The following is a 24911-nucleotide window of genomic DNA, read 5'->3' on the forward strand; positions in this document are numbered from 1 at the left end:
CTCATTCTCCTGTTGACGCCAAATCCTGGAACGACCTTCCCCTCCACTTCCGTACAGCGTCCTCTCTCCTGGAATTCAGAAAGGGGCTCAAGACCTGACTCTTTGACTGATTGTAGCATCGTCCTAACACCTTGATACTCTCAGGGGTGATTAGCCATGCTCTGCAAATCATAATGGATTGATTGACTTCAATGTTTCAGAAGAAGATCAGACTTTGTGATAACAGGGTTGGATTAATGTAAATCCCACAGAAATATGCTAACCTTTTAGAGAAGCACAGTTCCTTTGAATCTTGAAGCCAAGTCATAGGCATTTTTTGCTGACTCATCTTTGGCCATATCTCCACATTAGACTCATCGACTTGTATCCTGACTAATACGCCTCCGAATAAGTGCCCACTCAGAAGAGCCAGAGTTAGAAACTTTTTAATTTTTTTTAAGTGTCATAGTGTCTATTTTGAACCCAGACCTTATCAAATGACCATTTAATTAACATTTAGATTTTGTAGATTTTCATTCTTTTTATTTTGCTCGTGAGCTTAAAGTTCTGCCCTTTTATGTTTCTTCAATCCAACCACTTGTCTTTTCCCAATTTGATTTTTAAAGTTAAACGCTATTTTTGCATACCTGGAATTTGAGTTAAAGTTCACTTATTGAGAGAAGGATCAATAAATGTTTCACACAGAGTGTTTAATGGATCTTCAAAATATCAGAAACAAGGATAAATAACTATGTTTTGCATTATAGTCAACATGTCAAATTAAGAATGACTTACATGTTATTGTTTTATTATAGGAGGAGCATGTCAATCATGAGTTCCTGTACAGGGTCCAGTTGGTACCACACAGTAGAATGCAGGATGCAATGTACTGGCGGTCAGCATCTAATTGCCATATTATTAGGCTTAGAACAGTTTGTATATGCATTTTTACATTACATATGGGCTATGAAGTGAATTTCCCTGAATCTCATGATGTAAGTGAGGAAAATAGAGTATGAGCCCATGTTTCCAGGTTCCGCACTCGGCACCATAGTAACTAGACAACACCACCTTGCCGTTGCTAGGATGGTTTCCCTTGCTAGACTCTGAGCTTGAATTCCATTACTGGTTTTTTGCTACTCCTGTCGAAGGTATTTCAGAATGTATTGCCTTATGTCGCCAAACATTTTCAATGAGAAGATTGGCTGTTTGGCTGCAAAAAGTAATGTGCAAACCATTGATTTATAATATCTTCTCAACAACGACCTGCCTTCATTACATTCTATCACATATCGTGATATTGGCCCAGGAGGACCACAAAAAAGCGATTTCTCCATCACCTTGATATGCAGGTGCTTTGGAGATGAACATGTCCACCAAACCAACTTCCCTTTGATTTGCTATGTAGTCGGTAGTAAAGTCCTTCAAGCTCTATGAGCCTTTACCATCTGCAGGATCCAGTGGTTTTTTGGTTTTGCTTCATTTATAAGCCCTGGAGGAGAGCTCACCCAATGCACTGCAAATTTGTACAGTGCATTCTCTTTGGTGCAGACTGACCAAAGCAGGGTTATATGTGTTTAAAAAAAATGTAAAGCCCTTCCAGGACAGCAGTACCCTACCGTTATTGCCGCATTTTATTTTTATAAATTGACCAAGCAAAGCTTATATGACCCCAATTAAAATGTGTATGCATGCTTATCAGAGCGGCAATTTCTTTGCGATGCAGACAGGAAACATATTACAGCCTGCTGTTTGTAGCTATAATAGCAGATGGAAGGCTGCTTTGCATATCCATAGCAGGATGCACATAGTGACCAGAACACTGTCTGCTGCTAGAATATAGGGGTGTGTGAATTCCGTGTAATTTGTTTTCAAGCAATTATGTCCAGTGCCTGCAATATGACGCCTAAATAAGTGAAATGCAAATCTGTTAATTAGCATTACATTTTAGCTTGAAATGCTTGCTTGCTTCAAATTTTCAAGTTTAATTCTCCCACACCTCTTTGAACTTGTGGCCATATTTGAAGATTTCAGGAACTACCGGGAGCCTACTTTTTGGGGGCTTCTACGAAAATGCATAAAATTATGTCAGGAAGCACTGACCCTGGGAAACATACCGTTTTACATTTCAGATCCCTTCCTGGACCCCACACCTCACTCCAGTTCACGCACCTGTACACTTGAGATGTCACCAGTGTGGGCAGGACATACATTTAATCCATCAGATACATTCATGTATCTTTAATTTAGTCGGACAGATAATTCATCCTCAAAACACTTACATTCATTTCACTGGTGATTGACCATTTGGTACTTGTAATTGGGTAGCTTGCATTGATCAACGTGAGCAACATTCCAACTGCAGTCTCTGTAAAGGTCTTTATTGCACTGTTTGGCCATTTTAAATGGCAATGCCAAATTATCCCGTCAACAGTAAAAATATTGACATACTTTGTAGAAAGTATGTTATTAGACCAGGCATCCATGGCATGGTTTCCTCTTATTTTTTTTGTCTTTAGACCTCCTGGGTTTGCTGAATTCATTTTTGCTGTCCTAAGGACTCTGCCCACTTTACCACTGCTAACCAGTGCTAACATGCTTGTGCCCTCTCCTTAAAACATGTTAGATTGGCTTATACCCAATTGGCATATTTAATTTACTTGTAAGTCCCTAGTAATGGGGCACTACCTGTGCCCACGGCATGTACAATTCCATTTCAACCTGGCAAAGTCCTTTGCCAGGCCCAAAGTTCCCTTTTTAATACATATACAGTGCTCCTAGGATAGGTTCTGGACAGCCCAGAGGGCAGGGTGCAATGTTTTTAAAGATGGGACATGTACTTTTACATGTCCTGGTAGTGAAAAACTCTTACATTTGTTTTTCACTGCTGTAAGGCCAACCTCTCCCATAGGATAACATTGGAGTTAGCTTATCACATGTTTAAGTAAAATTTCCAAATGAAAACAGGTAACCAGTTCATAATTAGTGTCTCTGGAATTGTAATTTTAAATCCTGAGTTATGGTGAAGTCATATTTTAAATTACAATTTGAAAATGCCACTTTTGGAAAGTTTCCATTTTCCAGCCTTTGTCATTTAGTGCCTGAAGCCTGTCTCTGGGTCACTTGACTGGGTGCATTTGACAACTGGACTTTGTGTATTCCTCCTAGACAGCCACACACACTGGGGAGCTTAGGTGTGACAGGATGAGAGTTCAAACCGCGACATTGCTGCTCGCACCAGTGTTCAATGAGAAGTTCCAAATGCCTCCTTTTTGCACTACAGCATTGTCCGCTAGCAGGGCACTGTCAACGCTCCAGCAAAGTCCAACTGCGACACCAGCCGAACCTTTGCACTAAGCCGACTGTCTCCCGTGATGCTCTTGCAGCCCTCTGCAACGCGAACGGGGCTCTTGGCATATATTTATAAAGGTAAACTTCAGCGAGCGTGGCCTGGTGACAGTAGCCGACCTGTGCTACATTGCATTCGCCCTGAAAGTGTGACTGTGACACGGTCCGGCGAGACCAGATATGGCTAGTTGGCACTTTGTGCTTTTTAGCCCTATTTTCACTAAAACCTTTAAAAGTTCATAACACCGGTTCTACTGATTGGATGGTTGTTGTTTTTGTAGTGTTTTATTTATTACATTGTGCTCTATTTTTCTAACTTGGGCTGGGATACTTCTTGTGTGCTTTCTTTATTTCGTTACTGTTTGAAGTGTTGCAGAAATACTGTACACATTGCCTCTATGTTAAGCCTGAGTGCTCTGTGCCAAGCTACCTGGGGGTTGAGCACAGGTTATTTTGGGGTTTGCTTGTGCCTTACCCTGACAGAGATCATGGTTGCCGCTTGACAACGGCTCACACCCCAGTCAACCAACAAGCCAACTTCTCGCAGTATGGATTCTGGCCCTAGTCTAGTTCCCTTTATATGATTATATGTTCACTCACCAAATGAAAAATTGCTAATTGCACTCAATTGATATCTGTAAAAGAAAAGTGCAATAGGATACACATACATATTTAAAACATGCTCAACATGCCAGCTTTCAGTAAGTAGCATCAACTTTGTAGGTAACAAAAGCTTCTGTTAGACCTGGCCCTCTCTGCAGGGTCACGCCACAAACGTTTTGCCTTTTCCTCTCCACATTTTGCTGAACTCAATTGTGTTGAGTGTTGTTGTGTTGCACTCTATACACTTTACTGCTCCTAACCAGCGCTAAAGTGCTTGTACTCATCTCCATGGTTAAATTATCTCAGACCCAACTCGTGTATCCAATTTACCTATATGTCTTTTGTAGAGCAGTATACTATAAGCCAAGGGCCTGTAAATCAAATGCTACCAGTGAGCCTCAAGCAATTTTTGGGCCACCCACCCTGAATGCAGTTTTAAACTGCCATATGGACTTAGCATTAAAACCCCCTTACTAAGCCCTAAACTCTCCTTTTGTTATAATGCCATCCCTAATGTAGGTCCTAGGTAGCCAATAGGGCAGGGTGCTGTGTAATTAATAGGTCGGACATGCCCTTTTAAGTTTTGCATGTACTGCTAATGAAATACTCCTAAATTCGTTGTTCACTACTATGAAGCCTACCCAACCATAGGAGAACTTTGTGGATTCCTTTTTACATTTAAAAAGCTGCAATTTCCAGATGGGAGCTGATAGCTATGTCATGTTTGGTGTCTTTGTAATTGTAATGAAGAACCTTATTTTATTGTAAAGACGGGTTTTCGATTACAATTTTAAAAATTCATCTTTTAGAAAGTTAGCATTTTTCTGCCCGTAACCCTTTTGTGCATGTAGCCTGCCCTGAGTCACATGACTGAGTTTAGCTGAAAAATAGACTTTGTCAATTCCTCCCAGATAGTCACACAATTGAGGGATTAGGTTTTCCTGAGTGGACCATCGCTGGAAGAATGGGGCGAAGCCAAGCACAGTCCCATTTGCAACTGATTAGCCTCTGCTCTGACTTTACACAAAGCACCTAATGACCTCACATTGTCACTGCAGCCAGTGACGTAAAAGACTCCAACCATCTTGAAACTGTACCCAGCCTGAGTGATTCCTGAACTCCCAAGAGGTGTCCCACAAGTCCTGGACCCTTCGTTGTGGTGCCACAAGCGCTCAAATGGCCAATTCCAAAAACGGAGGACTTAAAATAATTTAGGCCAAAAACTGCTCTGAGAAATAGGAGTGGACCTGGACCATTGTTCGTGTATCTGCAAGAGGTGCATCTCCGGTCAGATTGATTTTGTGGCTTCTCCCGCTATGTTCTTCTCCACAGCAGCAAATCCTTTAAGTGGTCCTTTGCAAAAGGGTTATCCAACCTCAGAACCATCTGCCTCGTCCCACTGGAGGTGCTCGACGATTAAGTCCAAATGTAGAAATCTTCACCATGGCCTTGACTCAAAGACATCTGACAATGATGCTTCCTCCTTGGACACCTCCTGCAGCATTGCTCTGCTGAACATTTCCTTCACAGACACTTTTTCTCAGAATTTCTTCTAAGTCTGAAGGTAAGCTTTGACTGGCCCTCATCCACTTTTTTGTATCTGATCCGCACTCAATCACGTTCATAATTATTTTTTTACTTTGACACAGTCTCGCGCGACTAGATGTCCCTGGTTGACACTTTGATCTTTTAGGCACTCGTTTTTCTAAAAAATTAAAAAATGAATAACTGTGGTTCTACTGATTCAATATCTGTCATTTTGATGTCAAATAATTTCATCAGATTTACTCTATTTTTCTAAATCGGGTTGGGCTTTTTCTCGTATTGTGTTTTAACTTCATTACTGCTTCATAAACACTGCACACATTGCCTCTAATTTAAGCCTGACTGCTCTTTGTGCCAAGCTACCCAGGGTTAAGCACAGGTTAATATAGTGACTTTTTATGGTTCACCCTGCAAGGGATTTGGGCTGTTGGTTAACCAGCGCCCACACCCTAGTCAAACAACAACCCCATTTCTAACTGCTTCAATGAGCCTGCATGCCTTAAAAAATTGTGTATACACAAACATTTTTCTTTCAAAATGTGAGTGGTAACATTATTTCTTACAAATAGTTTTTTTCGCATCAGACTTCCCATTTGGGAATAACTGGCTGAAGAATAATTTTCCTGTTTAGATATAAACTCTCTCTGCTTGGAAAAGCATCACTTTTTTTGATGTGATAAAGCAATATTTGTTTTGTGTGTAAAAAAGTCTTATTTAATTGCCAATTACTTATCTGCTAGATAGCTGTCCCGATATTGTAATTATGTATTACTGCTAGATGTACAGTACTCTTTATGACACCTGATCATAAGATTATCTTAGTTAAAATTGAAATATCCTCTCTCCTAGATAAAACATCTTCTTTACTGCCTAACCATTATATTAAAGCTTATCTATCTCCTTAAGCCACCCATATTTCAATACAAGGTTAGCCAACAAAACTATTCCTGAGTTTATCTGGACACTATGAGCTGCCGGCCAACCATGCCCTTGCCAAGCTCAAAGAGCTGTGGTCCTAGTTCATTTTTTTTTACTTCCCATTATTAGTGCTTCTACAGTGTTATTTCTCTAAAACAGAAACTCAAACTTTTCAGCAGTTCATTTAATACATTTTCTATTGGGGAAATAAGTTAGAAAAGAATTAGGAAAACCGACTAGCATGAAAAGGATAATGAGGAGAAGGAGTAAAATGGAAGGTACAGGTGACGCTCTAGTAAAAAAAAAATAGGAAGACCTTACCAAAGAAGAAAAGGGGAATTAAATGAATGTGTAAATATGGGGAGAAGAGAGAAATGGGGGCTGGACATTACCCCAAAGGAGAAAAACAAGCCAAACATGAAAACATGAAATGGGTAAAGTAAAAGGAAAACAAATCAGGGAAAATTAAGTGCTAACGAAAAAGAAGAAAAGACTGAAAAAAGTAAATAAATGAGAAATAAAACCTTGATTTGAAGGTCTTGAGAGGCAAACAATTCATAGCAATAACGCATATCCCCTGTGTGAGAGATTGGCTTTCTTTGTGCTCCACTGGAAGACTTGGGTAGGATGTCTTTTAAGAATGACCACTTAACTTCTAATGTTGGTCAAATACAGTCTCTGTGTCCTATTGAGTTCAGCTGGACTTTGTGTGCTGTTGTTATTTGAGAATGCTGGTAAGGATTCACCATCACAGCCTAACTGACCTACAATCTCTTCTACAGCTAACTCAAGAACGGTTTTGAACTTAACATGTCTCGTCCTACACCCCCTTTTTTATCAATGATAGAAAATGTGCCTAGTAGCAAAACACTCATTGATTATGGAGGCAAATGTTTGACTATGAAATATTTTTAGAACTTTAAACTCCTATTCATTGCCTCTGCAAATGTGTCATTGATTACCACCTAATGAACAATCATGCATGCACTGTGCCTTTAGTTCTTACAAAACATGTTTGGAGATACTCATTAAAATGCTGCATTACCCACTTGACTATTGTGAACTGTTGTACATATTTTAGTGTTAGATACTGTCTCAAATGTTTTCCCAGACTTACGGTAACTATTTTGAGGAACACTTCCTTGCCATTTTTGGCTGGTGATCGTAATGTATATATGCTTAATTTTATTTTTAAAACATATTTTATTATATTTTTCACCTGTTCCTGTTACATTTTAACATACTTATACCGTTGTACATTTACATTAGTCAGTTGTCATATTCTGTGACATAATTAAAATTTATTTTTTACATGTTCCATCGTGCAGCCATTTCTCAGTTAGCCATCTCCAATATAAATGAATGCTACAATACGAATGTATGTTTATACAATCAAAACATGTATATATACTTACATAATGGCAAAAACATCATAAGATCCAAGAACATTTTGGAGTTTAGTAAATCAAGGCTGTTTTGGATATCCCACATTTCTAGCTTGTGTAGCTCTAGGAGCATTTTGTGCCACTCACTTCATGAAAGTATATGGCAATGTAAATGATCATTTGTCTTAGAAATGTTACACATTGGATATGGATGTGGTAGGCTTGTTTTCCTTTCAAAGAATAAAAGATACCTTTTTCAATTAATTCAATCATTTTATCATGAATGAAGGTAAGCTATTGCCTTCTGTGGCTTTGCTTACTCTCACTGAAAAAAGATACAAATCTTTCAATGAACTTAAGCAAAGCCACAGCCCTGAAACTGTACCTATAGTAGTGGTACAATGTAGTTCAAATTGATGAACTCAACATTTGCTCCCATATTTTTGCTGGTTGACAGAGAGCGGGCAATCTCCAGTGCTTTGGTAGGGCACCACTTTGAAGCCAATACACCAAAGATTGGTTCAGATGCTCCATCCATCACCACCCCCTTTTGTACTGCTTTGTTCACCATAAGTTGGCAGGGTATGCTCAGACGTGAGTCAGAAGTTAGTTTGCCGGGAAACTATAGATTGGCAAGCATGATTGGGTTTATTGCCAAACTCTATTCAAAAGTAGCCCTACAACATTTGAATCCCTGGACCTCTGATCAAGTTTTAATAGCAGTGGAAAATGGTGGCTTCCGTGAAGTTGATAGTACTCATTGGGATTTTATGTTGTTGTTTTGTTGACTTCTGTGCAGCATAGCATCTTGTGGACTGAGTGAATCTCTGAGAATTGCTGATTGATAGGAATGTTTCTCCAGGCCTTTTCAAAATTTCCATTAACAGCACAAGACCAACTTGGTGTAGGTGGAGATAGACGGTAACGCTGAATTATCTTGATGCATTTTGTTAGATAGTGACTAAAAACAGAGTTGTGTCTTGGCACTAACCTTGTTTGCCTTCTACACTGCTTGCTTACCAATTTGATTTGATACTGATTGATTTGAAGCGACAAGCTCATTTCCCCCTAAATATGTGAGATCCATGTGTCATGTCTGTTATATGCAGATGATTGATTATAAAGAAGCATACTCCAATTAGCCTGCAAAGGTAGTTATTGACTCTACATGACTACTTTATTAATATCCAACTCAAAATAACTATGGATAAAATGGAGATTCTGCTCTATGGAAAGAAACATAAAAGTTTTTGAAAACTGGCAGGAAATAGTCTGAAGATATTAGGTTTTACCTTCTCCAGCTCCTTAACCTGGGTAGAGCACATACAACACACTAATGTTCGATCTATGCTGTCCTGAGGTGGTTTAGTAAAGTTCAATTCCATGTACGGAGTTTATCTATGTCACCTATGTTAATGGCCTTTCTTAGTCAAATATTTCCATTTGCTCTTTATGGAGCAGAATGACTAACCTGTGACCTGAGTCTCTTGAGAAATAATGGAGAAGCCTCGTTAGAAGCCCATGTTGAATTTTTCACCCAAATCAATGATCTAGGCTGTCGGATACGAGCATTATGGTACGATGTGGCCGGAGTAGCATGCTAAGATATTTGTGTACCCAGTTTTGTGGGGATCAAACTAACATTTCGGTGCTATGTTGTGAGGAGATACAAAACAGTGAAAGAAACTGGGTTGGATCTGTGTTAAAACAGATACATTTATACAAATATGTGAATGCTAATTTTGGATGTTGTACAGGAACGAGACACTTGCCCCTCAAAATTGGTATGTAGATAGTATCCAATGCAGATCCCCAACGGAAGAGTTCGGGACTATATTGAGAGGAAATATCCAATCTCCTTTACTTTAAAATCACTGGTAAGTGAAGTTCCATTCCCCTATAAGATTTGAAGAATTCTGACTTGTTTAAAACCTTTATTTTCTGTTCCTGATGCGATAGCACAGATCAAGCCCAGGGAAGAGAAAAGTCTAAGCTTCTTCTATCGAAAAAGCCCATGCAGGCCTTTGTTGTTGAATTGGTTTATGTTTTTATCTCGGTGCCAGCAGATTGTAAAGCCATTATTTGTAAAGCACGATGCACTGTCATGTGACAATGCAACAACTCTTATGGTTGAGATGTGCTTTGTAGATGTCACAGTCTCGGTTGTCTTTTAATCTCTGAAACAGGATTGCCTCGTGTTCTGATCTTACATATGGTGTTTGTAATATTGGTATTTAATATCTGTTTACTAAACCTTTAATGCCTATGTAAAGGTTTTTAATCTGGAAGTAGCCAAGGGGCTTTCAATTAAATGGTAACACTTGACTTCTGTTGGGTTCTTGCCTTATGTGTCTCCCGATGTACAACAGCCAGGGCTTGGGCTCTCCATAGGTAAGGCAGAGCCCTACTAAACAATAAACAACAGAATGCCAATACCGATAACTACTTTGACCCTGTTTTTTGACAAGTCACATTGAACCAAACAAAGTGACCACTAGACCCTTTGCATCTCAGTTTTTTAAATCTATCAACGTTTATTGATCCACAAAATCATTTATATGGATTCTTCAAAATCATTACAATAGTTGAACATACCAAATAAATCTCACACATCACTATTCAACAACTCTCTCAAACCCGCAATCATACCTTCAGCACACTTGCTATTCAAGGTTAGACACAGTTTTCCAAACTAATCTCATTCACTCCAGCAGCCAAACAACAATTCATCCTTTCACACCCCCACACTATACAAAAACAACATCTTATTATACATAATATTTTTTTTTTAAAACAACAAGACCGAAGGTGCATACATTTCACAATAACTCTAAGAATCAAAAATAATTCCAACAATTATAGACACTCAATAGGTCACAACAACAGGTCAACGCGTTTCGAACACCCCAATTCACTTAGTGGTGTTCTCCTCAGGACCGACACGCTTGATTTCTTTAAATAGATCAGCCAATCTATTTATCTGCTGGAAGTATGATTCATTATTCGTGACCACACGGTGTGTTGTATGTTTAAAGCCAGAAAGACTGCACGAAGAGACGGCTTTCTCAAAGTACAAACAGCTCAGACCATATCCTTGCCACAATCCTCTGTACACACATTCGGTGTCTATGTTGCCTGGGCAGTCATCTCTACATGGAGTGTCAACTGGCAGCATGATTCTCCTCCACCTGGTATTGTTTAATGTCATGTGAACATACTCCAAAATTCATTTGGCTGTTTACTAACCAATGGAGACTCCTCTAATGATGCCATAATACTGAATAAAAGAGTGGTTCATTTATGTTTTGTTATGGGATTGTCAAATATTACATGATATTGCAATATCTGTGGGAACTATTTTACTGTGTTTGGCTAGAAAGGTGTGTGTTTCTAAGTGTGCCCTATGTGGGCAGTGTTTCAGTGTCATGCATGAAGAGCATTTACATGAACACATCACTTTGCTGCAATTGTGTAGCTCTGTTCATGCAGGGAGTGGAGAAAATGATTATGCACATGAGTTTGTGGCCACCTTTCTTATATTAGGAATTTGATTCTCGTTCTTGAACCAGCATGGACATCTGCTATCATCAGCCATTATTGATATCAGAGCCGGACAGGCCGTAGCGGGAATCAGGCGTTTCCCCTGGACGCTGGAAGGGCCGGGGCCAATTTTGCAGGCGTGGGGGCCAGTTTTGCAATGTTGCTGCTATATCAGCCCCCAGTACCAAAAGCAGCAGGGGGGCTGGTCCGTCAACAATGCTAGGAATGCTTTTGTTTCCCAGTCAGGCTCTGAACGATACTTGTGTGCATGCAATATCTTCTGGTACTTGGCTGATGTCCTGCAGCTTTCTCTTTGGGGGAAGAGGTAGGTCCTACCCACTTTTCTGACTTTTCTATTTTTCATGTAGTCATGGGTGTTTCTTGTCTTCACCAGAAGAGAGTGCCATCATTTGTGAACAAAGTCATTATTGAGATTAAAAAAAGATTTTTAGATAGCTATTCAAATAGCAAAGTCACGGAGGCCTCTAAGTAAGGCTGAAAATTGCCCCTTATCACAGTTGCTTCTTTGCAGCACTCAGTGATTGTTTAAGGTGAATTGTACCACTTGGGCTCTTGATAGCAGGATTAGGAGTGCCAACTACCAGACATCACTGGCTGAGGTTTAAGGAAGCCTAGTTTGTGGCCTTGCCTAGAAGAGTAATCAGTGGCAGCTCATCATGAAGGGCTGAAGGGCTCTGCTCCTCCCCACCCTTTTGCACGGCATAATGGGAGTTTGTCAGGCTGAGCTAAGGTCAAACTGAGAGTCACATTTCATAGGCAGGCAGGCAGGCCTTGACATGCGCTAAATGCACAGGCTGAAGATTTCACAGCCCTGATGACTTTACCTCATCCGCCTGGCAACATCATTTGAGAACCTTCCCCTTAGGACAAGGGGAAGCATCACTGGTAGCCTCAGAGCTGGGCACTTCAGTTTTAAGTCCTGAAGTCCCATCTCACTGTGAGAAGGTAAGGAAGGTTCTCCTCTCGTTGGCTGAGAGGAGGTGGCGGGATCATCCTATTTCTCCTTCTCTTCCTTAAGCACCCAGCTCCTGTCAGGCCTTCTGCTTACATTCCCCCTACCTGCTGGACCAGCTGTTACCTGATAAGTACTTTAAAAAAATGGTTGCATTCTAATGAATGTATGTGCATGCTGTTATTGGATGTGTGCGTGTGTATGTTCTTGTGAATGGTGGGTGTATGTGCCCTGGCCTATGTATAGATGGATGTGAGACAGTATGCATGTGGATGGGTGTGTATGTGTGCGCGCCTGTGCGTACATATGCCCGTCCCACTACTACCTCACAATACGTGCCGCCGCTGTGAGTAATGTGCGTGGTGTGACACAGCGGCACCGCAATGATTGCTTATTTTGTTTCACGCAGTGCCGTGTTTCCTGGGACTATGCCGCATTCATAAACCAGATTTTGACAGGCAAACAGAGCCACAATTTACTAGTACAGTACCTGTAATCATGGAGCTGCTAGCTGCCTGGCGCATGCTGTAATTTAGCGACAACACTGTATTCCTGTGGATAACAGCTGTTTAAGAACTGAGCGCTCAATGTCCACAGTATGTGGTGAAAATAACAGGGCAGGGACGCTGCGAGTCATGAGAAATAAATTTGCAGTCTTAAATAGGATAACAACAGGACAAAGGAAGCGTTAGAAAAAAACTGTTGTTTGTGTAACAGCTAGCTGAATATTGCTGGCAATTATTACTAATATCAAAGGCATAAACAAATGCCTCAGCGGTGTTAAGCCAGGGGAAGCCGCTGACACCAGACTTTGGTTCAAATGCGACTTTAGTACAAGTTTTTATACTGCCTGTAGCCAGGGCCAGTCTGGCCATGAGGACACAAGAGAAGCCCCCAGAGGCATGGAAGGCAGCTTGTGGAGACTTGATTCTCAGCCAGACAGAAACCAAGGCATGAGAGAGAACCACACACTTCTCATACACATAATTAATTGCAGCTGCAGATAAGTTACATGTTTCTGTCTACCACCTCATACCATGGTTTTGCCATCTTAGAGAAATGTTTTTGTTGTTGTTTTTTTTAACTATTTTTATTATTCCACAAAAATTGTTGTACTTACAAAGAGCATTTATATTGCATCCTCGATCCCATTTTTACGGTTGAATTATCTACCTCTATTAACAAATCTAAGTCTAAGTTAATAATGAACACCTTGGTACCCTGCTTCCCTCTTAGATTCCTCAACATGTCTGCCATGCCGACCAGAGCTTCTCTCCTTTCTTGGGGGCCCCCTCTACTTTTATAAACCACTAATTCTGCTTGCCAGCACCAGCCCAGATCATTTTCCCATTCTTCCAGTAGAAATGTTAATCAAAGGTGGGACTATTAAGAAATATAAATGCTCTCATTTTACCATAGCTTGATTTTCAGTTGTGATCTACAAGTCGCAGTAGATATCAGCAGCAAGATACCCCTAAGGGTGACAGTGTTGTGCTTTACAAATGCTGTTTGATTGATTCATTGAGTGTATTCAATGACATATAACAGGTCCCCGCAGCCCCTGTGGTGTGGGGGGGGGCGGGCCCAAGCTGCTGGTGACCCCCTCATCACTGCACTCTGGCCAAGGGGCTCCAGATTGAGTCCAGAGGGGGCCCTCCTCATACGCAGGGGGGGGCCCCTACAAGTTTCGTTACGCCAGTGGTGTATATATGAAATCAGTGTGAATGCAACCAAAAACTCGCCGGATGACAAATTTGAAAATGACATCAAATTAAATGATGCCCAAGAGGGCACCTGTACTCCACAATCCATTACACAATAGACTAAACAGTGCACCATACACAAACACTTAATAGCCAACAACTTTAACAGAGAAGGAAAGCAAAATGCGTAGTTTCCCGAGACCCCCATGTATACCCATGACACCCATATAAGAGTTCCCAGAGAAACATATATAAATAAAACATGTGATTAAAATCTTTTCAGTCCAATTAAAAATAGTCCGAGATCTCAATAAACATGCATCAAACCCACTGCTTAACCTAAGTGAATACTGAGATACTCAACTACTATATTCGAATCTTAGTTTCCAAATCCACTATATATTTGAATGTAAGTGTTCTTAAGTTAATTCACAATTACTTCATCATACATTGAGAGGGTACAGTCAATAGCAAAATATATTAGCCCAGAACACTTGCTGTTATGTACTTTCATGAAATGTCTGACAAGAGGATAATGACTATAATTGTTCCTTGTGGCAGGCATGTTTGGTAGAACTCATTTTATAGCTGGGTGGATATCATTTCTAACATACCTTTTCTCCCATGGGCATGTCAGTACATAGATAGCAAAACCAGTGCCATATGTGATGTACTTGATGACATTATGTGGTATTTCTGAATTAGGCTTGTAATGACGGTTAATGTTAACACTGGTTCTGTAGGCTTTGCATCTGTTGCATTTGAAAACCCCCTTCTTCATCAGTAAGTGTTTTTGCAGACCATCTGTTAGGATATTTTTGCTAAATTGGTTCAAAAGTGACTCACTTTTCGTGAAAGTAAGATGAGGATGGTCAGTAGTGTTGCCAAATTAGCATCAGTTTTTAAAGTTTTCCAGTGTTTCTGCATAATCTTCCTGGTCATGCTTTTCTGGTATTGTATGTCATAACAAACCTTGTCTGTGGATTGGATTTGTTATCCCTGACCATTGAAATGTCAGCAGTGACTAATATGTATTTGCCGTTGATCTTTCTAACTCTGGTAACAACAGAATGTATTGTGTTTAAAACCTCCTAATCTGCATTAGCTGCTGCTGTTACCAGAGTCAGCAATACTTCAGTCAGTTAAGAGGCGTGTCTAGTCTGACCAACACGGCAGCCGCCTTAGAACTGAGCTCTGATACTGGGTTCAAACATCCAACTCCATCCTGAGCATCAGGCTCCCTGGCAGAGGCCATAACAGCTTCCCAGACCCGCAGGTAGTGCAGGGGACCTGCATCGGTCATTACAGTAGTGTGGCCCTGGCCAGGAGGCGAGAGGTGCTGCAGATGGAACCGATGACTATGAGGCAGGACCTGTGGCACTCACGGGTCCGGGATGCTTAGGGCTGCGGGCCTGTGAAAGCTTGGATTTGCACAGGTCTGCCTCTGGTGCGGCTGGAGCAGTGGGTGGCCCGCTGGGAGTGGGGTTGCGAGCAATGCTGATGTTGCGGGCGGGCCCCTGTTCCTGAATGGCAATGCCCCACTGCACTGGCGGACAGCCTGGAGTTGGTGGAGGCGATCGTGGCACTTGGACCCTCGTGTGATTTACCATTATGGGGCACACCAGATCACTGAAACTTGACCAACCCTCTCTTAATCCTACAGAACCTGCACCTTGAACAATGGAATTGGCCAAACTGGACACTATACTCCAGGCCATTGAAACCCCCCAAATCTCTCTTGAAGCCAAAATGGACTCTGACTCTCTTGCATTATGATCATCGAAAGTTGTCGGACCAGGTTACCTTGTCAGGGAAGACCCTGACCACCCTCACACCCCAAACAACTACCCTTCAGTCCCAGGTGGCTGACCTGTAAGCAGGTCAAGTTTCTGGAGGACCAGGTGGAGGATCTGGAGGGGCACTTCAACCGCAATAACATCAGAGTGGTGGAAGGTAATGAGGGTCCGCAAGCTGAAGAATTCTTGGAGATATGGCTTTGTGTGCTGCTCTCAGAGGAGGAACTTACCTTATATTTCTCAGTGCAGTGAGCCTGTGGGGTCCCCCTGTGGTGGCCCCCACCAATCAATCAATCAATCAATCAGGTCATTTGTAGAGCGCACTACTCACCCGTAGGGTCTCAAGGCGCTGGGAGGGGGGGGGGTGCCGCTACTGCTCGAACAGCCAGGTCTTGAGCTTCTTCCTGAAGGAGAGGTGGTCTTGGGTCAGGCGCAGATTGGTCGGAAGTGAGTTCCAGGTCTTGGCGGCCAGGTAGGAGAAGGATCTTCCTCCTGTTGTCGCTCTTCGGATGCGGGGGACGGCGGCGAGGGCGTGGTTGGTTGATCTGAGGAGGCGCTTGGGAGTGTAGAAGTTGATCCGGTTGTTGAGGTAGCTCGGGCCTTGGTCGTGTAGGGCTTTGTGCGCGTGGGTGAGGAGCCGGAAGGTGATTCTCTTGTTGACCGGGAGCCAGTGCAGATCTCTCAGGTGTCCGGAGATGTGGCTGCGTCGGGGGATGTCGAGGATGAGTCTCGCCGAGGCGTTCTGGATCCGCTGGAGTCTCTTCTGGAGTTTGGCGGTGGTTCCGGCGTAGAGGGCGTTGCCGTAGTCCAGTCGGCTGGGGCCAAACCCAGCCCATGACAGCCAGAATCCTTCACTATAAGGATTGGATGGTATCCTGAGAAGGGCCCGGCAACCAGACCCTATCGTTGGGGAAAACCACTGCATCCTCATTTTTCTGGACTACTCCTTGGAGGTTCAGAGGAGGAGGGCATCCTCTCTGGGAGTTAAGTGAGGACTTTGCAACCTGGGTCCGCGTTATGCTCTGCTCTTTCTGGTGAAACTTAAAATCATAGACGATCAAAGGGCAAATTCTTTTACAGATCCGGAGGATGCCTGGAGTTGGGCGGAGGCATGGGCTGTCCCTGTGGGGGCTGCCAGGCCCTGGGGAAGACACCTGAGGTCATCCCAGGTGGGCCAGTGGTGGCCCTGAGGGGACGACGCAGCAGCGGACACTGCCAGCCATGCTGTTTCCAACCCAGGTCCTGGACAGCCTGCAGCCAGCTATGGACACAGTTGAAGAATTTCACAGCTCCCAACTGGTGCCATCTGACCACTCAGGAGGTGTGACAAATAACAATACCTTCTCCTCTTCCTCTTCAACCCCGCAGTACCTCAGCCCCCTGCCTAGGGTGACCCCACAGACTGCGGATATTGTCTGACTCCATCAGTTGAGGCTGGTCTCCTCCCTTTGGGTACCATCTGAGAATGGAAAGGGACAAGACTGCCCATCCTGGGCTCCCGGTCGGCCAGTTGCTTTATCGTGCTACCAGGCTGTGGGCCCTAACAACACCTGGTGATAGATCCTCCAAATGAAACCCAAACCGAGATCCACCTGTTCCCCATGTGATCCTTCTTCATACCTTCTTGCCCGGTACCAACAACACCCTTTCCTTTTTATGAGCCCGATCCAATTTTGGACATAAACTGTCACCTAGCAGGCCCAGACCCCGCATTGTAATGGTTATGTTAAGGTGTGGACAGCACCCTCTGAACCTGCCCCCCTTATTATGTTCCTGGTGGTGGTGTCTCCTTTGCTGGTTTTCATGGTTTCTCAGATGCCCTCTTTGCACCAATTCCCTCCCCCCCAAAACCCCTTAGCCTGGATGAGTCCTCCGACTGGGAATATACAAGGGCCAATCACATTAAAAACTGGTAAATTAGTAGTGAATTGTGGCACAGATCAACAACTGCATCTTGGGGATTATGGATACATTTTCCTTAGTAGAATTTATTACAATCGAAAATAACCAGCCACACACAATGTCATCTGGTTATTGTAGGCTAGGGTAGATGGCCCAAGCTGGAATGCTGGTTGGAATCTAATGTAACACAAAATAGGGGCTGTAGCTGCACACAATGCATGGTGAAGTCTCAGTCAATGCTTTGGTAAATATGGTTTGACCTTCTTCAAGGATGGAAAAAATGTGATGCTAATTTTAACTACTGAATAAATCGCGGTTGCCTTCAGAGTGTTACTACTGATTACATGAAGGCCTTTTACATATTTTTTTCTCCATGAGCCAGTTCTTCTATGAAGGCTGCTAGGAGCAGCTTTGACAAGTTGTCTGAAAGATATCCAACAAGAACTGGCTCGGCTTCGCAAGCTGGTGCAATGGTTACTATTTCATTTATTTTTTATGGAAGCATATGTCACAAAAAGAAAAAATAAGCAGAGAAAAGATGCTGTCACCTAAAGGTGGCCACCTTATTCTTGCAATGAATGTCTTAAATTTAAAAAACAGTCAGATGTATCCGCTTTTCTAGTGGTACTTTTTAGACAACCAGCCTTTTAGTTGTACTATGAATTTTTCTATCATAAATTGAGAAAGATTAATGAATACATCACCACATAACAAACTACTCGCGGCCCGTGCAGGTAAGAGTGGTGGGGCCGGAGGGGGTGGGAGCAGGATTCAACAGACGACTACGAGGGAAAATTAAATAAATAATTCATTTTCCTTCGTTGTCGTCTGTAGAAATCCCACCCACCCGTCCCCACAGCTCTTACCTGCACGGGCCACGGCTGCTCAAATTCCAGTGTTCCACTGTCAAATGAACACTCTATAGCATAAACTTTAAACAGGGGTGTGGGCAAAATAAATACCTGGTATTTAAAGTTATAATAGCAAATAAATGAATAAAAAAAAACTACTTTGAACCAGCTATGCAAAAGAAAAGAAAGGAACTATTTTTACGTGAGTGTGAATAATATGCACAGGCTTTGTTCAGTCAGTGAAAGTAAAGAAAGCCAGTGGGAAAAGTTGGCTGACCCCTTGCTCCATGCTGTATACGACAGTGGGAGGAAGCAAAATGTGAATGACAATTTAACAAACCAATCAATGAAGCCCACAGGCCAAAAGCCCTCTATGTATGTAAATTATACTAATGCTGGCCAAGCTTAAAAAAGCTTCATCATAATTCCTGGCTTCCACTGAGAGGTATCAGACATTGCTTGTCAAATCTAAGAATTTAAAAGAATATTATGAAAATATCAAAGTGGATAATGGAGAGTAGCCATGGAGAGTAGCCATGGAGACTGACATTTAGTGCTAAGAAAAAAGAGTGAAAACACAAAGGGATAGAGGGCATTTTGGGATGTGCCTAATCACAAAAGAAATTTGGCCATGATCCAAATCTGTTGTAGATACATAATCTGCATTTCTGCAAGCAAATGGACAGCCACAAAATGTGCCATTGGGGGGACCTGTTCAGAGGCATTGCAGGCACAAAACTTGCCGTGAGCCCTGTTCACTAAGGTATCCAGCAAATATTGTGCACTGGTGCACAATTCATTCTCTGCAGAAATCATGCATGTCACAGGTTTAAAGCAGGGGCCACTGGATCACCATCTACTCTTCCTAACATATAGGAGCAGTGAAAAGCTGCACTGCATTACATTTCTACCATAATATTAATGTTGGAGATGTTAATGAACACTATTAATGTGTGCAGGCCCCTTAAGGCACGTATATGTCACTGCTTCTCTCATGGGTGATTGACAGGGCGGTACAGGTCTTTTATTCCACTGGCAATTTCCCTGGTGGGATGAACCCCCTGGAAGCTGATTTAGAAAGCCCTGAGTCTCTCCTGGTGCCTCTGTCTCTGTTCCCAGCCCCTGTAGGTTAATTGCAACTGGCACAAGAAGTCCTCCTTTAACCGAGAAAGAGCAGGAGGAAGAGGAAGAGGGAAGGTAGAGCGAAGCTGATCAGAGTGAGAATACAGAGAGATTAGGCGAGAGGGAGAGAGAATGGAGGGAAGGAAAGAGAGCGATTGCATGAGCAGACGAAGGGAGTGGGGTATCTTAGATCATTCTTGCTAGGACTGCTTTTGGTTCCCCAGTCCAGCCTCGGTGAATGAGTCCAGGGAATGCAGCCTGCTGACATTAGGAGGCTCCACCACTATGCCTACCTGGGTAATGGGTGCCAAGACATATGAGACTGGTGGGTATGCTCCAACTGCTTTAATATGAATGGAAGACCAGCCTATGTTTAAAGGCACTATAAGTGCACAAAACAGTGGTGGGGGTTTTCTTTATTTTTTATGTTATTTTCCCTCGTCTGCCGACTCCCCTCTACCCCGCCTCACCGCTCATTCCTGCATGGGCGGCTCCTGCTTTTGCAAGAACTAAATAGATCCATATTTCACAATTCCTGCAGATGGTTGCATTTCTCGATAAAGGTAGAGTATTTAAATCTACAAAGATGAAGGTTTCAGGTATAGGAGCACTCTCTAATCATGATATTTGAATTCTGAAGAATATTGTACAACTCTGTGGGCAGGCATTAATCACACCCATAACACAGAATATTAAAGACAGACTATTAGAATGGGGGCAGGATTTTGTTTGCATGATTTTTGTGAAACAGGCAAACAGTGCTCAGCTTGAAGTAAGCCACATTGTAAGAGATAATTGTTGCCAGTTGGTACAACATGGGACCTTCACCAGTAGCATTAAATGCAGAATCAGCCACTCTGACATTTATAAATATAGGATTTGAAGGTTGCATACTGATATCTGTGGCAAATGCTGAACTATCCAATTCGCATTTGAAACTATAAGCATTATAACCAAGTAACATATCAACAGTATCAAAGTTTTTTTGCAATGCAAGTCTCTGCAGCTTCTGGGGACTAGGTCCATGCTATATAAAGTCCAAAGAACAGAAACGCAGTGATAGAAAAATGCACTTCATTTATAGATTCTAAACCTGCTTCTAGGCAGAGTATATTTGGTGGCTATGCATGTTTTCCAATCCTTACAGAATGTGAATGCTGAACATCAGCAAAATAGGAGATACTGTTCATGCTAAATCTACGGTTGTATGATGTTACAACGCGTGTTATTACAACGCATGCTGTTACATCGCAGTTCTTACAACGACTGCATGTTAACACGCTATGCTTTTACAATGCAAGTCTTTACATCGACTTGCGCTAGGTGGCGTGCTATCATTAGGAAAATGTAATTTACTATTCCAACTCCAGTCCACTTATCAGTAGGGAAGGTGTTGGGATAGTAAACTACACTATTTTTAATGTTAGCACGCCATCTAGCGCAAGTCGATGTAAAGACTTGCATTGTAATGGCATATCGTGGTAACATCGTGGTCGTTGTAACGACAGCGATGTAACAGCATCGTGGTGTATTATCCGCGTTGTTAATGATGTTTCCCTAAATCTACTAACCAGTGGATCTCATTGTAACATTTGCCTCTGTACCATTCTTCCCCAAACTCTTCTCAGTAGATGGCCCCTCTCAGTCCTTCTTGCTAGCCCTCTTTACAAGTCCCATTTCACAATGACCCAATATGGGTTCCTTCAGCTGTTGTGCCTTCCGGTTACACTGCATTTAGACCATTCTGTGTAACTAAAATAATCGTTTATAACTAAGGCTCCCAGTTTTCCTTTTTTACGGCTTTTTACCAGTCAATACAGACATACAGCCATGTGTTTTCTGTCTGTATTTACTTTTTAAAAGTGGGAAAAAACAGAAAATGGTGGTTCTTGTGAGCGACTCTCCATGTTGTTCTTCATGAGTTCCAGGCCAACAGCAGCGCAGATAGACAGCATGGGGAGTTGATAAACAGGATGAGATTTATTTCAATACAGGCATATGTTAATGTATATAATGCTACTGTTTACCTGTGGGTGTAGCGTTTTGTTGTATTTGGATGCTAAATTTGATAAAACGCCACAGACATCAAAGTATGAGTACATGTTTATCAGGTAAATATTTGTGGCAATGTACCATTTTTTGATTACATTCAAACTTAAAACACATAATAAATATGGAGAAATACCAATAAAATGGCCCAAAAAATAAATTCATATAAATAAATATAGACTAAAATGTTAAAAAAAATAAATACCACAAAACCATAACCACTGTAAAATGTTGCTTAATCATTTACGTAGGCTTTCTTAATATATTACTCCCTCTTTCATAGTCATACAAAACTGTATGACTCCTGTCCGTTTGTTCTAAACTTCTAAACTACCAAACTAAATTGTCGAGCAAGAATTGACTTTCAGATGTTCAGCCTTACAACTTCTGGTTGTCTCTTCGTGCTTTGGGACAAATGCAGAAGGGGAGGTTGGCGGGGTTGTATGTATATACTGAAGGGGAATGGAACTATTCTAAACTTGTAATGCAATTTTACAGTAGACATTGAAAAATTGACCAGTTCAAGATCTTCTAAGACTGATCTTTTCATTCTTTCTTTCTCTTCCTCTGCATTCTAGGTTATGGGCATGCTGCTCCGGGGACGGATGCTGGGAAGGCCTTCTGCATGTTCTATGCTGTTCTAGGAATCCCACTCACGCTGGTGATGTTCCAGAGCCTTGGCGAGCGCATGAACACTTTCGTCAAGTACCTCCTGAAGCGCATCAAGAAGTGCTGCGGGATGAGGAGCACGGAGGTCTCCATGGAGAACATGGTCACGGTGGGCTTCTTCTCCTGCATGGGCACCTTGTGCATCGGAGCAGCCGCCTTCTCCCACTATGAGGATTGGAGCTTTTTCCAGTCATATTACTATTGCTTTATAACATTGACTACAATAGGGTTTGGTGACTATGTGGCACTGCAGAAAAACAGAGCCCTCCAAAAGAAGCCACTCTATGTGGCCTTTAGCTTTATGTACATCTTAGTGGGCTTGACGGTCATTGGGGCGTTTCTAAATCTTGTTGTTCTCAGGTTCTTGACCATGAACAGTGAGGACGAGAGGCGGGATGCCGAGGAGCGGGCATCCCTAGCAGGGAACCGCAACAGCATGATCATCCACATCCAAGAAGACTCTCAGCATGGGAGGCCACGCTACAAGGCCGAAGTGACAGACTTGCAGTCCATGTGTTCTTGCATGTGCTACAGATCCCACGAGTACACCAGCCGGGTGGTGTCCCACCAGAATTCATTTAGCTCCAAGCTGAACCCTCAGTACTTTCACTCCATCTCTTACAAAATAGAGGAGATCTCACCAAGCACATTGAAGAACAGCCTTTTCCCCTCCCCGGTAAGCTCCATTTCCCCTGGGTTGCACAGCTTTACAGATAACCACCGGTTAATGAAAAGGCGAAAATCAATATAAAGACGTGAATTTTTTTGATTTAGTTCATCTCTGTAGCTGAATCCTTCTGAGAGGGAGATGGAGCAAATAATGAGGCAAGCAAGCCTGCTCTCCTCCAAGACTCAGACCTGAGCATGAAGCATGGATTACTACTACTCCAACAAAGTATGCCTTACATTACCCCCTCTGGTGGATGTCCGAGGATTGACCGCTTAATGTGGAATAAAGTTGGTACCAAATCCAAAGCCGCACACAAGCCAGGGGCATATTTCTCTTGCCCCTGACTCTTCTGACCTAACAGACAATTATTTTTCCCCAGAAAATATGGATGGTCAAGAACGTGTGCCCATGCGTGAGTGAGTGTGTGCAATCCCATAATCAGTGCCATGTGAGAAATTTAAAAGCATCAGGTATTATTTTGTTCAAGGCAATTGTGTCACAGCCTGCTTTTAAATTTTAGACTGCTTCCAAAAGAGAAAATAATGCCAAATTTATTTACTTTTCATTTGTTTTTCCTTTTTTTGCCAGTCCAAGCATGCGCAACGAGCAGTCTATATACCAGGTGTAAAATTATACTTTTTCTTTAATGCTAGGCTCTAGATTGTATAAAAAAAGAACAGAAGATGGTGGATCTTTTAAGCTTGCCAGTTCAAAATAATAAAAAGCATGCACTTTGTAAAACTGGTATGCATTATAAACACAAAAAGAAAAAAAACTAGCAATGAAAATATTTATCAAAAGCATATAATATGAAAACTTTCTTATGACATTATTGTACCTTGATTTTGCCATTACTATTCCAACATTTCGCTCTTCTACAGACAGACTAAAAGGGAACTTGGGACATTGTTGGAACGGAAGTTTACTTTTCTTCTTTTACTCTCATTTCTACAATATTTCTATGCAGCAGTCACCTGCATGAATACGAAATATATTTTTGGAATGGTAGGATAATGTGGACTATAAATCAATGGATAAACACTATCATTGTCCTTAAAACAGAGAGGGCATTCTTGTTACACAAAACTATATTTTTGGCTCTATGTATGTGTGAATGCATATATAGGTAGATAGCATAACTTGTCTGTGTGTGGGTGTGTGGATCTCTCTCACACACACACTTTATAAACCCTCAGTCACTTTACAGATAAAACCCCAAATGGTCTTAGGGTATGACTTCTACACGTGAAACAACGCATTGAATATACCATGTTTGCAAATCTATAAGGAGTAGTAAGCGATTTATTACCATCGCCAAAGGACAGGAGGGGCGCCATGACCCCTTTAAGGCTACTACGCTTTAGAGTTATGGCCTCTACCTATATTAAACTATATTGATGGTAATCAGTAACATATTAGCCATGGTGCACTCACAAACAGAGTCCTACACTCATGCACTCACCCACACATATACATATGCCTGTGCACACACACATGTAGGCACGCATGTGCACACACACATACAGCCACACACACACATTTACTTACAAACATATATATACATATTACATGTATACAGGCTTACACATGGATTAAAAATACATTGTTCTAAGTGATGGCACAGTGGGGAGAAGCTGTGGCCCGTGCAGGTAAGAGCGGGGGAGCCGGGTGGGTGTGGGGAGGGGGGTATTTGACAGACGACCACAAGCAAAAATTAAATAAATAATTAATTTTCCCTCGTCGTCGTCAGTCGAAACCCTAACCCGCCCTAGTGCTCTTTACCTGCACGGGCTACAGCTCGTGAGAAGTATGAATTTTCAACCACTCTAAACTGTTAGGAAAAAATGACATCATATAA

The 24911-nt window shown here is 42.1% G+C and overlaps 1 protein-coding gene across 1 annotated transcript in view; it reads left to right on the plus strand.

The window, feature by feature from the left end:
* The window catches only part of KCNK9 (potassium two pore domain channel subfamily K member 9), a 287601-nt gene extending 264467 nt beyond the window's left edge, over positions 1–23134 (plus strand). The window contains exon 2 of the mRNA XM_078685544.1: positions 22293–23134. Within this exon, the coding sequence (XP_078541670.1) occupies positions 22293–23134 (842 nt within the window). The remainder of the gene's footprint in view (positions 1–22292) is intronic.
* Positions 23135–24911: the final 1777 nt, after the last annotated feature.

This window comes from Lissotriton helveticus, chromosome 4_1 (assembly GCF_964261635.1).
Source record: "Lissotriton helveticus chromosome 4_1, aLisHel1.1, whole genome shotgun sequence".
Taxonomy (NCBI): domain Eukaryota; kingdom Metazoa; phylum Chordata; class Amphibia; order Caudata; family Salamandridae; genus Lissotriton; species Lissotriton helveticus.